This window comes from Triticum dicoccoides, chromosome 2B (assembly GCF_002162155.2).
Source record: "Triticum dicoccoides isolate Atlit2015 ecotype Zavitan chromosome 2B, WEW_v2.0, whole genome shotgun sequence".
Classification (NCBI taxonomy): domain Eukaryota; kingdom Viridiplantae; phylum Streptophyta; class Magnoliopsida; order Poales; family Poaceae; genus Triticum; species Triticum dicoccoides.
In genome coordinates, this window is record NC_041383.1 from 642,635,668 (window position 1) to 642,653,434 (window position 17,767).

Genomic DNA, 17,767 nt, shown 5'->3' on the forward strand with positions numbered 1-17,767 from the left:
GCACCCTACGCCGCGCCGTAGCCCCGCCGGACCCCGCCGGAGCATCGCCGGAGCCCGAGCCGAGGTAGCCGCTTCGCCGCCCGGTTTTTCTAAAGGAACCGATCCGGTTTTTTTAGAAAACCCTAGTTTTCTTTTTTTAAGATTAGATCGATTAGTTTATTTTTTTCCAATTTATCTATTTAGTGAGCGTTCGCTCGTTCGTTCATTTTTAACGGACGAGTTCACCATTTAGTTTCAGTTAACGAACGTCCGTTCGTTAAACTGTACGTCAGTTTTTCTTTTTCTCGGATTTTCTGCGATTATTCCAGATCGCGATTTTTGATTCGATTTTCGTTTTAGTTTAACTTTTCGCTCGTTTATCGGAATAAGGCAATTCAAGCGCCTAGAGTTTCGTCTCGAAACCCTCTTTCACTTTAACCTACTCAAACAAGTTTTTGCTTCTGTAAAATTTGACTTAGGTCTAGATTAGTAAACGAAGCTTGTTTCTTCCGCCGTTTGACTTTCGTTGCTTCGTTCGATTTGATTCTTTTTGCAAACCGGAGTTCTTAAGTTGAACTTTCTGGCTACTTCTCTTATTTGAGTTTCACCTATGCATTAGATGAGTACTTATTGTATGCTTTTTGCTTGATTGTTTGCGATAGAGTATCCGGAGTGCGCCGCTTGCTACTTCGAATCTCTAGGTTTCACGGATAATCAACAAGGCAAGTAACACTTTGATCATACCTGTTTACTACCTAGTTTTTATGCATTAGATCAATCCTAAAACAATTGCATTATTAGGATCTGATTAATATGTGGGTTTTGGGAAGTAGATGAGGTAGTACCTAGTACCTATTTCATTATCAACCCTTGGGAGTTACTTCTACGTTTGCTTATTGCCATGCTATGCTAGTAGACGTGGATTGGGTGAGTGAATCCATGACAGATGTGAGATTGATAATTAATGGTTTATTTAAGGTGGCAACTTTAATACACATCTGGGTGGATTGAGGCACCTGAGTATTCCAGGATTGCCTGTTTTTTTTATGGACCGCCACCCAGGCTCAAAGGGATCATGAGATTATTCATGCTACAAACTTTCGTGTGCAGCCACAAGCTACTATGGGCTCTAGCATAGTTGATTCAGTCGTGTGAACTCTTACAGTGGTAGACTAGCAGATGTAGGGGAAAGTAGGTGTAACGGTCTACCCATCGTAAGGTGCAAACGCTTCTGAAAGACTATGTCTCGGTCATCCGTTTCTCAAACATCATATAGTGCGAGAAATCCAACGGAGGAGATCGAGTCTTGTGGGGAAAAGTGCGCAAACCTCTGCAGAGAATATAAACTAATCATGGTTAGCCGTGTCCCTGGTTATGGACGTTTTGAGTATCTAGTATCTGGATTATCATGTGAATCTCATCATGTTACTTTTATTTAATTATGTTGGGTTTAATGATGATGTTTAATTGGGATTGAGAGGGTGTCTACACTCTCAATGTTTAACAACCACCATGACAGTTAAATAAATTTATTCCTTTGTAGTAGGGGAAAATTGGCTTTACGCAAAACTGTAACCATAGAGCTTTCCACCAGCCTTATATGCATGTAGTATAGCACATTTTTGTTCATTACTCTCTATGTGTTACATTGCCAGCATATTCCATGTGCTAACCCATTTTCGGGCTTCAACGTTCATGTTGCAGACTTTTCAGATGACGAGTAAGGTGCCTTAGGTCGTGGTTCTATACTCAGTGATGCCGTTGGAGTTGATGGACTCACTTATCTTCCAAGTCTTCCGCTGTTATCATTATTAGATGGCCTTAAGCCATATTTATTGTAATAAGTTCTCCTTTGGAGACATTCGATGTATAAGTGTGTGATTGCTACTCTGTTATAAATCCTTCGAGTACTGTGCATGTCAGCATTACTGATCCAGGGATGACACCGAAGCACAGAGATCAGACTGTTTGAGGTCTGGTCGCTGCAAGATGGTATCAGAGCACACGCTGACTGTAGGACACGACCACTAAGCTAAAAGCCCTTGATCACTACTCACTCTTCTCATTTCTGACTCCTCATCTTTTCTATTCTTTTAGGATGGTGGATGCAAGGAACAAGTTCACACAACCGGATGAAGATACACCCTTTGGACGCCACTTGAAGGAAGTCACTAAGTATCTGAACATTGGAGTACCAAGCTTCACCGGGACCTACATCGCCACTTTACCAGAACAGGAGCGTTGGATGATTCAAGTTCAAGTTCCAAGAAGGACGTTCATGCCCGTCACTAAGCCCATAGAGTTTTCCTTTGATGCACCAACCTGGAGTCTAGGAAAGAGCATGGCAGCTCACATCACCATGGGACGCATTGGAGAAGTTTACCACAAGGATCTCAAGGATACAATCTACTAGATTTGTGGGCGTAGAGATGATCAATGGGAGATGATCAGTACCATGAAGGATAGATCAATTGCAGCTTTCATCCAGGAGTTAAACCAGCACATTCGACGCCAGGAAAATCAGATGTGCACAGGCATGATAGATCTGAAGAAGGCCATGACCAAGATCACGGAACAGGAGGAAGAACTCAAGTCTACCAATGATGGATATGAGGAGGAAATAGCAACACTCGTGGAGAAGAACGATGATCTGAAGAAGAAGCTAAAAGTGTTTATGGGATTTCCTGCAACTGAAGGAGATGATGATTGCACTTGCCGGGAGAACTACATCATCATCGACGACACCGACTCGGACCCCGACAATAGCGATGATGACTATGTTGATGAAGTTGGAGCAGATATCATGGAGTCTTCATCGGAGCAGTTTTTCTAGTCGACCACCATAACAATAGTAGTATTTCCCCCCATGTATCAAGTTTAGTCCAAGCACTTATATAACGATAGTTAGACCGTTGTATGCCCTTGTTTGATTGAATGAAGTGATTTTGTTTGCATTTGTCTCATGTGCATATGGGTAGTGTTTTCTCTCTAGACCTCATTCTATTCTATCCCTCATCTATTTTGAACCCTCAAATGCCTCTGACACGTGACAATGGATTTGCTTTCCCACCGGAGCTCACTCAGTTGATCCAGCAGCAGAATGCGTTGATGTAGTTACTAGTCCAGAATCAGAATTAGTGGAACAACAACAACAACAACAACAACAACAATAATAACAACAACAACAACAACCCACCCCCACCACCACATGTTGATCACTTAACCCGTTTCCTTAGACTGAATCCGCCGGTGTTTTCCAGTAGCACCGAACCGATAGTTGCAGATGATTGGCTCCGTAAGACAGGAAGGAAGTTGACAACTGCAGGATGCACAGGTGCAGAAAAGGTGTGTTTTACCGCACATCAGCTTGAAGGACCCGCAACATCGTGGTGGGAGAATTTCACAGCCACTTATCCTATAGACACTGTCACATGGGATCAGTTTCAGCAGGCTTTCCGTACAGCCCATGTTTCAGTAGGAGCTATGGCCATGAAGAAACGTGAGTTTCGCAACTTGCGGCAAGGAGGACGGACAATTGGCCAGTATGTTGATGACTTTAGTAAGTTAGCACGTTATGCCCCAGATGACGTGGCTTTGGAAGGACTGAATGATGAGCTGAGCATGCAGTTGATGGTAGCAAGTTTCCACAATTAGCAGGAGTTGGTAGATCGTGCTCTGATGATTGAAGGGAAGCAGCAGCAAATTGAGAATCGCAATAGGAAGTATGGACAAGGGAAGTACAATTCAGGAGCTCAGCAGAAGCCACATTTTACCCCGAAATCAGGAGGACAGTTTCAGCATACCCATGGAGGAGGTAGCTCTCATAATCATAATGGCCCCAAGAATGGGAATTGGAATGGAGGAAGCAACAGTCAAAACCGTACCAACCCATCAACACCAGCCAAGAGAGACCTAAGCCAAGTCACTTGCTTTAAGTGTCAGAAGACTGGACATTATGCCAATGAATGTCCTGAAGCCCAGAATGGAAATGGCAATGGAAGCTCCGGGAAGAAGCCGAACCCTTTTAACAGGGGACAGGTGAACCACGTTAACGTGGAGGAGATTGAAGCCCAGCCAGATGTAGTAATAGGTAAGTTTTTGGTTAAGTCATTTACTGCAATCGTTCTTTTTGATACTGGTGCATCGCATTCATACATATCAAGGGGATTTGTGGATAAGTATAAACTGCCCACCAAAGTTCTTAGAACACCTATGTTAGTAAGCTCACCAGGAGCGGAGTATATGGCCAGTCGAGGATGTTTTCAAGTGCCATTGAGTATAGGTAGGCATGTTTTCCCCTCGGATTTAATCATTTTGGAATCGCAAGGTTTGGATATAATTCTGGGTATGGATTGGCTATCGATGTATGGAGGAAACATCCATTGCGCCAGTAAATCAATTTTGCTTATCACCCCAGAAGGGAGAAGGATCAAGTATGTATCGAGGCATGAGCCGAAAAGGACCCAAGTAAATTCCTTATCAGGAGTTGTACAGGAGGAAGTACCAGTGGTGAAGGATTTCCCTGATGTATTTCCAGAAGAGTTGCCAGGCATGCCACCGGATAGAGACATTGAGTTTTTGATTGAGCTTTTGCCAGGCATAGGGCTGATATCTAAGAGACCGTACAGAATGCCCGCACAAGATTTGGAGGAAATTAAGATGCAGATTAAGGAGTTACTGGATAAAGACTATATTCACCCAAGTTCTTCACCTTGGGGATCGCTAGTGCTTCGTGGAAAAGAAGGATGGATCATTAAGGATGGTAGTTGATTACTGAGGACTGAATGAAGTGACCATCAAGAACAAGTACCCGTTGCCGATGATCAACGATTTGTTTGACTAGTTGCAAGGAGCTAAGGTATTTTCCAGATAGATTTGCGATCGGGATACCATCAGTTGAAGATTAGAGAGCAGGATATACCTAAGACGGCTTTTACCACCAGGTATGGGTTGTACGAGTATACCGTTATGTCATTTGGTCTGACTAACACACCTGCCTATTTCATGAACATTATGAGGAAGGTGTTTATGGAGTTTTTGGATAAGTTCGTCATGGTGTTCATTGATGACATTTTGATCTACTCAAAGAATGAAGAAGAGCATAAGGAGCATTTGCGTTTGGTATTGGAAAAGCTCAGAGAACATCAGTTATACGCCAAGTTCAGCAAATGTGAGTTTTGGTTGAAGGAAGTTGGATTCCTCGGACACGTTATATCCGGAGAAGGAATATCATAAGATCCCACCAAGGTTGTCACTGTGACAAATTGGGTAGCACCAACGACAGTTGGAGAGATCCGGAGTTTTCTTGGACTGGCAGGATACTACCGGAGATTCATTGAGAATTTCTCGAAGATTGCAAAACCTATGACGGAGTTGTTGAAAAAGGATACCAAGTTCAAATTGACAGAGGAATGTGAGGCTAGTTTCCAGGAGTTGAAGAAATGTTTGGTTACATCACCAGTGGTAATTCTACCAGATCAGCGCAAGGATTATGAGGTGTATTGCGACGCTTCACATTGAGGACTTGGAGCAGTGCTTATGCAGGAGGGAAGAGTTGTTTCGTATGCTTCACGACAGCTTAAGCCCCATGAGTTGAATTATTCTACACATGATTTGGAGTTAGCAGCCGTAGTGCATGCATTGAAGACTTGGAGACATTTTCTCATTGGAAACCATTGTGAGGTGTACACGGATCATAAGAGTTTTAAGTACATTTTCACATAGAAGGAGTAGAATCTCAGACAAAGGAGATGGTTGGAGCTCATCAAGGATTATGATATGAGATTGCATTATCACCCCGGAAAGGCTAACGTAGTAGCCGATGCGTTGAGCCGCAAGAGCCATGTCAACATACTCATGACCGGAGAGTTACCGAAGGAGTTAGCCAAGGATCTTCGTAAGCTATGTTTGGAGATAGTTCCGAGAGGCTATGTAGCAGCATTGGAGATTCAGTCTACTTTGATGGAGAAGATCAGAGAAGCTCAGAAGACTGGCAAGGAGATTACCTCTATAAAGGAGAAGATGAGCAAAGGAAAAGCTAAAGGATTTCGTGAGGAAGAGCACGATACCTTATGGTTTGAGGACTGCATTTATGTGCCTAATGATCCGGAGATCAGGAAGTTGATTCTACAAGAGGCCCATGATTCGCCGTACTCGATTCACCCAGGAAATACCAAGATGTATTTGGATTTGAAGGACACTTTCTGGTGGACCGGAATGAAGAATAATATTGCGGAATCGTAGCAGTTTGTGATGTATGTCAAAGAGTGAAGGCAGAGCATCAGAAGCCAGCAGGATTGTTACAGCCATTGGCGATACCCGAATGGAAGTGGGACAAGTTAGGCATGGACTTTATCACGGGATTGCCCAGGACTCGTTCATGCTACGACTCGATTTGGGTTGTAGTCGATCATTTGACGAAGGTAGCTCATTTCATCCAAGTGAAGACCACTTACACCAGTGCTAAGTTGGCAAAGATATACATGACCAGGATCGTATGTCTGCATGGAGTTCCGAGGAGCATTGTATCAGATAGAGGAACCCAGTTTACCTCAAAGTTCTGGAATCAGTTGCACCAAACTTTGGGTACCAGGCTGGAGTTCAGTACAGCCTTTCATCCGTAGACAGAAGGGTAGACCGAGAGAGTCAATCAGATTTTTGAGGATATGCTGAGAGCTTGTGCGCTAGATTATGGATCTAGTTGGGACGACAATCTGCCTTATGCAGAGTTCTCTTACAACAACAGTTATCAATCCAGTTTGAAGATGGCCCCTTTCGAAGCCTTGTACGGAAGGAGGTGCAGAACCCCATTGTCATGGGATGAAGTTGGAAATCGCCAGTTGTTTGGACCAGATTTGATTAAGGAGTCTGAACAGAAGGTGAAATTGATTCGCGATAGGCTCAAGGTAGCCCAGTCCAGGCAGAAGAGCTATGCAGATTCAAAACGCAAGGAGACGGTGTACGAAGTCGGAGACCGAGTTTATCTTCGTGTATCGCCACTTCAAGGAGTTAAGCGCTTTGGAGTTAAACGAAAGTTAGCGCCACGTTTTGTGGGACCATACAAAGTTTTGGAGCGCATGGGAGAAGTTGCTTACAAGTTGGAATTTCCCGAAGAATTGTCAGGAGTTCACGATGTGTTCCACGTATCTCAGTTGAAGAAGTGCCACGCAGAGATGGTTGATATACCGTTGAGAGATACAGTGCCGCTAGAAACGATTCAGTTGGATAGTGATTTTGACCTATCAGGAGAAACTAGTCAAAATACTCGAGTATGCCAGCCGAGTCACCCGCAGCAAGGTTATCAAGTTTTGCAAAGTTCAGTGGAGCCACCACACCGAGGATAAAGCCACCTGGGAGCGAGAGGAAGATCTGTTGAAGGACCACCCTCACCTATTTTCTAGCCAACCCGAATCTCGAGGGCGAGATTCATCTTAAGGGGGGTAGGTTGGTAACATCCCAAATTTTCAATTTGAAATGTTATACACTAGATCATCATTGCATATCATGTTTTATTGCTTTTGGCCTGATCCTAGAAATTCTACGCAACTCAAGGACCCACGGAGAGAGTTGGGGATTTCGATATTTTCATATTTGAGTTTTCTCGAATTTTGAAAATAGGATCATTTTATTTTATTTATTATATCTTCCATTATTTCTATTACAAAAGTATGAGAGAGGGAATAAAATGACTTTCCCAAAATAAAGAAATATTGAGGATTTAATAAAAAAATCAAATAAGGTTTATTTTGGAGTTTTTGCTATTTTATTTGAATTTAGGAAAAATTGCATGTTTTTCAAAACTGCATTTTAGGGCCAAGAAAATGTTCATCTCGTTCTAAATATTTTATTTAGACGGTGAAAATTTGTTTTGGCATTTTTAGATTTTTATTTATTTTTCTAGGATTTTTATTTAGTTTTGACAGAATGGTTTAAAAATATGCGCGCGCGCCCGACTGGGCCGAAGCCCAGCCGGGCCAGGCCGGCCCGCCTCCCGCCGCCGCCGTCTCCCGCGCGGAGTCGCGCTGCCGCCGCCGACCAGGACACGGAGTCCGAGCCGGACTCCTCCCAACCGCCGCCTTGCCCCCTCCCCCAAGCCATCCCCTTTAAATAGCCAGCCAGGGCCCCCTGGAGCCCAAGCCGCAGCCACCACCACCGCACTCCACCGCCGCCGCAGCTGCCACCCCGCCGCCTAGCACCACCGCCGCCAGGGAGCCGCCGCCGCTCCGCTGCCAGTCGCCGCCACCCCGCACCCCACGCCGCCCCGTAGCCCCGCCGGACCCCGCCGGAGCATCTCCGGAGCCCGAGCCGAGGTAGCCGCCATGCCGCCTGGTTTTTCTAAAGGAACCGATCCATTTTTTTTAGAAAACCCTAGTTTTCTTTTTTTTGTAGATTAGATCGGTTTAGTTTATTTTTTCCGGTTTATCTATTTAGCGAGCGTTCGCTCGTTCGTTCGTTTTTAACGGACGAGTTCACCGTTTAGTTTCAGTTAATGAACGTTCCTTCGTTAAACTATTCGTCATTTTTTCTTTTTCTCGGATTTTCCGCGATTATTCCAGATCGTGATTTCTGATCCGATTTTCGTTTTAGTTTAACTTTTCGCTCGTTTATCGGAATGAGGCGATTCAAAAGCCTAGAGTTTCATCTCGAAACCCTCTTTCCATTTAACCTACTCAAACAAATTGTTGCTTCTGTAAAATTTGACTTAGGTCCAGATTAGTAAACGAAGCTTGTTTCTTCTGCCGTTTGACTTTCGTTGCTTCGTTCGATTTGATTCTTTTTGCAAACTGGAGTTCTTAAGTTGAACTTTCTGGTCACTTCTCTTATTTGAGTTTTACCTGTGCACTAGATGAGTACTTATTGTATGCTTGTTTGCTTGTTTGTTTGCGATAGAGTATCCGGAGTGTGCCGCTTGCTACTTCGAATCTCTAGATTTCACGGATCATCAGCAAGGCAAGTAACACTTTGATCATACCTCTTTACTACCCAGTTTCTATGCATTAGATAAATCCTCAAACAATTGCATGATTAGGATCTGATTAATAGGTGGGTTTTGGGAAGTAGATGAGGTAGTACCTATTACCTGTTTCATTATCAACCCTTGGGAGTTACTTCTACGTTTGCTTATTGCCATGCTATGCTAGTAGACGTGGATTTGGTGAGTGAATCCATGATAGATGTGAGATTGATAATTAATGGTTTATTTAAGGTGGCAACTTTAATACACATCTGGGTGGATTGAGGCACCTGAGTATTCCAGGATTGCCTGTTTTTTTATGGACCACCACCCAGGCTCAAAGGGATCATGAGGTTATTCATGCTAGAAACTTCCGTGTGCAGCCACAAGCTACTATGGGCTCTAGCATAGTTGATTAAGTCGTGTGAACTCTTACAGTGGTAGACTAGCAGATGTAGGGGAAAGTAGGTGTAACGGTCTACCCATCGTAAGGTGCAAACGCTTCTGAAAGACTATGTCTCGGTCATCCGTTTCTCAAACATCATGTAGTGCAAGAAATCCAACGGAGGAGATCGAGTCTTGTGGGGAAAGTGCGCAAACCTCTGCAGACTGTATAAATTAATCATGGTTAGCCGTGTCCCCGGTTATGGACGTTTTGAGTATCTAGTATCTGGATTATCATGTGAATCTCATCATGTTACTTTTAATTAATTATGTTGGTTTTAATGATGATGTTTAATTGGGATTGAGAGGGTGTCTACACTCTCAATGTTCAACAACCACAATAATAGTTAAATAAATGTATTCCTTTGTAGTAGGGAAAAATTGGCTTTACGCAAAACTGTAACCATAGAGCTTTCCACCAGCCTTATATGCATGTAGTATAGCACATTTCTGTTCATTACTCTCTATGTGTTACATTGCCAGCATATTCCATGTGCTAACCCGTTTTCGGGCTGCAACGTTCATGTTGCAGACTTTTCAGACGACGAGTAAGGTGCCTTAGGTTGTGGTTCTATACTCAGTGATGCCGTTGGAGTTGATGGACTCACTTATCTTCCAAGCCTTCCACTGTTATCGTTATTAGATGGCCTTAAGCCATATTTATTGTAATAAGTTCTCCTTTGGATACATTCGATGTAATAAGTGTGTGATTGCTACTCTGTTATAAATCCTTCGAGTACTATGCGTGTCAGCATTACTGATACAGGGATGAGACTGAAGCATAGAGATCAGACTGTTTGAGGTCTGGTCGCTACAGGTCCAGAGTATCAATTGAGCATTGCCTTTGTAAGCCAGTGATAAGAGTCGCCATGGCTAGGTGGATCTAACATATACATCTTTTTTGCCTAAGTGTTGCATAAACAAGTTTCGTAGATTGCGGCTATTATTTTGGATCAAACGGCTATTCAGAAAAGGAAATATTCTAGACCTAAAAATGAAGTACAGAGAAGTTCATCAGTTCTAAAGAGGCCTTTGTACAAGAAAAAGGGATCTAATAGCATCTGAAATGGATGCGAAACAGCTACCGCATGAGTTTCATACTTCTTTTAGATCAAAACAGGCTGCGGTGGAGAAACTACGAAGAATTCGTGATGAACAGGGAAGAACACAGAAGAACTTGCAAATCCTAATGTGGATCTAAGGTGCACAAAGGCAAAGACTTACGGACGCAGATCTACTGCGGAGGGTCGCCGCTGTTCTCTGGACAAACTCAGGTCAATGCAGCGACCGGGGTCGAGGAAGACGAACTGCATTGCGGCGGCGGCAAAGCTCAAGCAGCAGTAGGGTTGCGAGAGGAAGAAGAAGAGGAAGGGGGAGAATGAGGAAAGACCTGGTCGGGTCTATTTATAAGGAAAGACTGCTAAGTGGGTGCGAAAACGAGGAGGCCGAAAACATAGTTATCCAACTATAAGGACGCCTCAATTTTTGGGATGGTCATTAAGATAAAAGATCCGTTAAGATACGTTGGACAAAACGTGCATTTATGGAAGGTGACGTCATGGCGGGTTACCACAAATCCAAAGGATGATGTCATGGCGGGTTACAAAAATTTCATAAGCAAAGAGCAGAAGATTTTTCTTAAGTGTCGACGATTGACATGAACCAGTTCAAATCAATCTGGGGCCTAATATTGGGGATATAACTATTAGGTATGACCCGCCCAGGAGGGGCCGGGTTATACCTATGAGTACTCTTGAAGCCCAAGACCAAGGTTGAAGATGGCGGTTAGGTAAGGGCCCAAAGCCCAGAGGCGACTTAGGGCCCATAGAGATAAACCGCCATATGTACATGACTTGTATTGTAAGGCAAGAATAGTTAGAGACCGAGCCGGACACTGTTTATGAGCCGGCCGGGACTCTGAGAGCCGCTGGGCGTCGACCTCTGTATATAAAGGGACGACCCGGCGGCGGTTCAGGGCAGGTAACATCAGATTGAGAGCTAGGTCAAGCAATTTCGCTCCCTGGTAATCGAGACATAAGCGATCCCACTCAAAAGTGGATCGTAGGCTTTTACCTTGACCGTAGGGGCCGAACCAGTATAACTCCATGTCCTTTGTCTCGATTAACCCCTTTAAGCTTCCTAGTTGCGATGGTCCACGACTAAGTCCTTTCACTAGGACATCTGACATGAAAATTCCACAACAAGACCCATGCCACTTTTCATTCTCCCACTTTCCTTGCAACCTTCCTTGAGGTAGAGTCAAGCTCTCAAAAATTTTGATGGGTTAATTATCCCCTCATTACAATCACCCTTATAGGTGGCTCTCCCACATTCCTTGCAACCTTCTTCGTCAGAGCCTTCTTCCTCATAGGATCATCTGGTATTTCTTGAATTTTGGTCCAAAACTAGAATCTTGTCCAATTTATATTCCTCAAGATTACTAAATCCAGCATATTCTTGCAACACAACTGCAGAACCCAAAACAGCCATGGGCCTCCGTCCATGACACCTTTCCAGTCACCCAAACAGCTAAGCTCGACAATAAACAAGTTTGCCCCCATAGTCTTTAAGGTAATGTGATGCCCCGAGGCCCATGTAATGCGCATCACATTGAAAAGAGCAGTGTGACTAAAAGTCCTTGTCGTATGAACTCTGAAAATTGCCAGCCAACAGACATCATTGACCAGATCCTCAAGTTCCACGAAAAAATCAAGATCGGTCTCTTCCTCTCCACACAAATTCAAACCCTGAAACCGATCTTCCAATATCGGCTCCGGTCCCCAATCAACTTCATCCTTTTCATATTCAAGAGGCTTCCTGTCACCCTAACACCATCTCCCGCACCACTAATTTCTGCCTATTCCCGATCCGACACTTCCTTCTTCACCTACTCTACCATCCGCCCTAATTCGTTGTCTACATCATCTTCCTGCCTTTCTCCGTCTCCACCACCATCTACCACTAGTGAACCAGCCATGCACTCATCCGCCCGGAGGCTTCTATTCTCCTAGACTCTCGCCCTGCCGGAATAGCGCCGGTGAGACGTGAGGATGTGGTGGACTCCGACGTGGTCGCTAGAGGAGGGGTAAACCCTAGAAAAAACTAGGGGAGGGGGGGACCTCCCTTACGAGCAATCCAACTAATCGGTAGGCTTCTTTCCGAAGATGAGGATTACCGGCCTCTGCATCATGCGGTGTATACAACCATTTATTAAAACGAATCGAGTATCAAAGTGGCAAGAACATCTCAGGTAGCCAAACAAAGACAAGAAACAAAACGAAAAGGCACAAACTACAAAAATAGGACACCATTCCTACACGCATATCATATTACTGAACGGCCAAAAAACTAATCGATAGGTGATTTAAGGATTAGAATCTTCGATCTCCTCCTCTGCTGCTGCGGCCCCTAGCCTAGAGGAAGGCTGGTTCGTCGCCAAGGGCCAGACCCAGACGGGCTTCAAGAGATGCGTGGGGTTCTTATTTTTTTATGAACTGTTTATGGGTTGAAATAGCACAGTGCCGTTGTGTCAGTGTCAACAGTAGTATAATTGTATTGTTTGTTCTCCTCTCCAACTCGGAAGCATTTGATCGAGCATCCGGACCAACTGTGCAACCGGACAAATTGGGTTTCTTGGTGCTCCGTCGGAAGCTGCACTACTGAAGCAGTGGTACCCGATCCCATCCCGCCAGGGCTCCACCGGCACTACACTGATGCACACCACCCGACCACCGTCTCCTCCGGTTGACGCGTCTCCCTCCACTGAGGCTGGCGATGCCGGCCGGCCGCGCGCTTTGTCCAGCCCCGTGCGCCAAGAGGCAAATGCCAAGAGCAATCATACGCAGACCACACCTTGGGGCTCCGGAAGCGGCAGACAGTCAGAGAACCTGACGGCATTTGTTTAGTGTGTTCTCTGAGCTTATCGTGCATGGACACATCCCTGCATCTCTAGCGCCCGCTGGCACCGGCGGGCACCAATGATGGATGGATGTTGCTCAAGAGGAATCAACGTACGAGTAGTGTATCTGTGTGTCTGTTTTTCTAGAAAGGGTCGTCCCTGATTAAAATAGCTTGCTTTTCGGGATACCCAAGCACTAAACGGAGCATACGGATTACACAGAATTAGTATATGTGAAGACAACGAATTTCACATCAAGTATTAATGCAGTATACTTAACCGAGAACGGAAAATTTGCCACTTGCCGGAAGGAAACAAGTGCCCGGTTACATTACAGGAAAGGCGTTCCGTTAGCAACCAAATCAGTAAAAGTGCCTTTCCTGGCCCCATGCCCATCGCCAAGGCGATCAAACTCTATCCGCACAACCAACGAGCGAAAGCTCCCACAATCCTAATAAGAGAAATACAGTTGCTCATGTTTGAGACTTGAGAGCAAAATGGAGCCCAACACCTACTCCTTTAATCAGAGAAAACCCCAAGCCAGAACCACGGCTGATCAATATTCACTTCCAGAAAACTGTACTTTTCCCCTCGGCCAGATAATAGGTCACCGCGGTCCGCAAGGCAGCTTCTGGCAGTGAGCAGTAGATAGATAGACCGACCCACTTCCTATCTAGGATTTTATTTACTAGTCCTTTATATTCCAACGTGTCAATCGCCAAATGCTTTGGCAATTTCCCCGGGTCCGATGAAGCAATATAATTTTAAACCAGACCTTTTGATCTACAACCAAGTTAAGTTAGCTAATTGGGGTGTGCCACCTCAATTAGCTACTAGTACTATCTCCGCTTTGGATTCGGTCATCATCCGCTTGCCTGGTTGTTTACTGATCCTAGACCGCGGTAGCAAGTTGAAGAGTGATTCCGTTCCAGTCTTATCGCCTCCACCCGCCCTTCCTTTCTTGGGCCATTCTACCGTGTCCACACGCTTTTGGAATTTTGTTCGCAGCACAGATCAACCATATACCTGCTGATCTTTTCTTCCTGGAAAAACAAATATACTCCGTGACCTTTTCTAGAAAAATAATATACTTTGGTGGTGATGGCTGGTCCTTTTTCTTTTGATTAAGGCCGCTGGGCGAGCATCGCATTCTCCAGTACCATCAGAAAGCAGAGGCCTTCATTTCCATGCCTGGCTTAAAAAATAGTGCGTGCGCTCCTTAAATTCTTTGCTGGCTCTTTCTTTACGTCGTCCTTGGACCTTGGGGAGAGTTGTTGAGACTAGCTAGACTGGACTGAGCTACATGCACGGCAGAGAGTGGCCCAAATGGAAGGACGGACGGAGGAGAAAATATCTAGCAAAAGGAAACCTATACCATAAGAAAAAGAAAACATAGATACGCATTCTGTGATGGGTATCGTGAAAAATCACACAGGACGTGTATGTATGTATACGGTTATCGAGGCCCAAGACAGTCCCCTAAAAGTTGGCACACAAGACAAAGTTGCAGATAAGCGAAGGGTTAGAGTAGACATCTTTGGGCCATGCATATCATCTGGACTGCGTCTGCGTCTGATCTAAGTATGTATCGGTGTAGAAGTTCTCAACTAACACGAAGAAATTAGTTATAGCCGCATGAAGAACACCACTGAAGAACACAGGTGTAACAGAAAGAGACTGAACGAACAGGAAGGTGAAGATTTGCACGTACTAGTTCATAGAATTCAGTAGCATCTCATCATAGATCTGGATGTACAAATTTACATACATATTATTTCCCAGAAAAAGAGAGGAAAAGTACCAAGAACTGAAGAAGAACCGAGTCCCAAATGGAGTCTAGCTAGAAGCCTCAGCCCTCCCGTCGAGAGACAAGCACAACCACCGAACAGCACAAACACATGCACACAACCCTGCACCGGCCACCACCCCTCAAGAAACGGAACAAGATCACGCTAAAATTAAGCTATTACGGCTACGAGGTCGCTCGCTTCCTCGCTCACTCGTCGATGATCAGACGACGACGGCGTAGTAGACGGGCGTGTGGCCCCTGTCCCCGCCGGCGAGCGCGCCGAGGAGGCGGCGGAAGGCGGCGACGGGGCAGGGGATGCGGAGCGGGCCGCGTCGTGCGTAGCCGTACTCCTGCGCGGCCCGGCGGAGCAGCTCGGCGATGGGCGGACGGCCCAGCAGCTCGGCCGGCACGAGGAAGCGCTCCGTCTCCTCCCCTTCCGCGCCCACCTCCACCGGCACGTGCCCCGCCGGCACCTTCCCCGACGCCGACGGCGAGATGGCCATCTCCGCCACGGCCCCCGGCGCCACCCTGCACGCCCCCGTCGACACGCACCGCAGCAGCCCCCCCTTCTTCATCGTCTTCTCACACGGCTCGGAGCCTTCCCCTTCCACGAAGGTGTGGCGTATGGAGGAGGATGGAGATACCGAGGCGAGGTCGGCCGCGCGCAGTGAATGGGCTAGCCTAGCACAGCAGACACAGTGTCGGGAGTAGCGATGGGCTGGTGGCGCAGGCGTCGCTATATAGCGCCCGCGCGCGTGCCTCGGGCGCAAGAGCGCTCCGCGCCACCAACGCTGACAGCCGGGGCCGGGAGCCCCACGGGCCCGCGTGGCGGCGACACGGACGGGGCGAAGCGTACGAATAGGACCACGGAGAGTACTTGCCGTGCGAGGAGAGAGTGGGACGGGGTCGAGCTCGAGCTGAGTGGGACGGGTGCCGGGATCGGCTGCGCGGCGCACCCATGTCGCCGCGCGTGCGCGCTCGGGACGGCGAGGCGAACCATTGCTCGACACGTCAAGCCTACGGCTTTACTACCCGTCTTTTCCCTCTTCGTGAATCGGCGTCAGCCGGAATTAACTCCGCCATGGAAAGATTGATGGACCATGGGTGGGGCAAGGAAAAGAGATCCACTCATGGCGGAACAGGAGGACAGGCGCGAACGTGGCGTGCCGGGCGTCGGGCGTCCGCCACTCCACTTGTGGGCCGGCGGGCGTACGAGCGGACGTCGCCGGAATGGGATCGGCGAGGGCGACGGCACGTGAAGGCGGGGCCCGCGGGTGTCGCCCCTTCCGTACCCGCCCTTGTACGGTTCCGTAACCACGGAATGGGGAGGGCGACGCCGCACATGGTGGGGGCCCGCGCCGTACGGTACCCGTCGCTGTCCGCCCGTTCCACCACTGCTCACCCCGCCGGGTCCAGCGCGCGACCCGACCGACCGATCCGTCGCCGGGGAGGGGAAGCTGCAGTGCGTTGCGGGGTTGCGGCCTCCGCCCGGCGGGTACAGTAACAGTAGAGTGGTGCAGTGTGCGGACCAGACATGGCGCGTGCATCGCATGGCCGACACACCTCACGACGCCTTGCCTGCCCACCACGCACGGGAATTATTAATATTTCTACCAGATGCTGCGAGTGCTTCAGGTGGTGTGCCATGTCGCCGGTAACGATTTAATATCGACTAATGACAGCTCAGCTGAAGTGTTCTCCAGGCAGAAATGGATGGAGTCGCTTCTCCGGCAGGCCAAGCGCAACAGAACAAGAGGAGCAGCGACAGGAGCGGAGTGCCAAGCATCAAGTGGGCAGTGGGTGAGCGGAGCACACGAGGAGGCGCTTTCGCCAGCAACCGCGAGCCGTACGGCGGAATACTCCTGAGCCTCCCGGATCGGATCACGCATGATGCGCCGTCACAGCTGGCGCGCTGGCCTCGCCGCCGTACGTTCCGTACACGGAAATCGTACCCGGTCGTGGCACGGCGCCGTTCCCTCCTTTTCCTCCGGGTCTCCTCCCAGAAAGAAAGAAAGAAAGAGAGAAGCGTACCGCACGGAGCGACGAGAGAGGGACAGAGCCACGCGAGGCCGACGTGCGCCCTCGCTGTCCGATCGCAACGCAGCACAACGCAAAGGCCGTGTGGCCCAGCGGACCGGGGGTCGGTCGAGGGGAACCCAGATGCGTGCGACCCGCCAATGGCGTTTCTTTCTTCAAGAGCGCTGGAAAGAAAAAGGAGGTTAGGTCAGCTCCATAATCTGCTGCCGGACCGTACGGTCGCACCTGCTGCCTGCCGTACGGCGGTACGGCGTGGCCTGGTGGGTTAGGTTATTGGGTTGGTTGCGCCTCGTCGATCCATGGGTACGTGATTGTTTGGCTGGAGAGTGGAGTGCTTGTCGGGCCCGGACGAACTGTCATGCTCGTGGATCGGTCGTGCGCACCTACCGAATGCTCGCTGGCTTTCCTTTTGGCCTGTTTTTTTATTAGCCTCGTGCGCACGGATGCCACCTGATTCATGATTAGGGGAGAAGCAAACGCAGGTGAAGTGTTTTGCTTGGTGTGTCTGGGTGATAAGGTAACGTGCTTACCGCAAGGAAAGGAAGATGAGATCCGACCTGTCTTTTCTATTGGATTTGAAAAAAGGCATGTGGAAAATATTTCCGCGTCGAAAGCGCGGGTGGAATATGAGTCATGTTCAATTTGTTTTTTTATTTTCTTTTGAGAA

The 17,767-nt window shown here is 47.4% G+C and overlaps 1 protein-coding gene across 1 annotated transcript; it reads right to left on the reverse strand.

The window, feature by feature from the left end:
- Positions 1 to 14,968: 14,968 nt before the first annotated feature.
- On the reverse strand, positions 14,969 to 15,769 carry LOC119368176 (auxin-responsive protein SAUR71-like). The gene has a single exon (XM_037633499.1). The coding sequence runs from the start codon at positions 15,636 to 15,638 to the stop codon at positions 15,285 to 15,287; it is 354 nt and encodes a 117-aa protein (XP_037489396.1). The 5' UTR covers positions 15,639 to 15,769; the 3' UTR covers positions 14,969 to 15,284.
- Between the last annotated feature and the right edge of the window lie 1,998 nt (positions 15,770 to 17,767).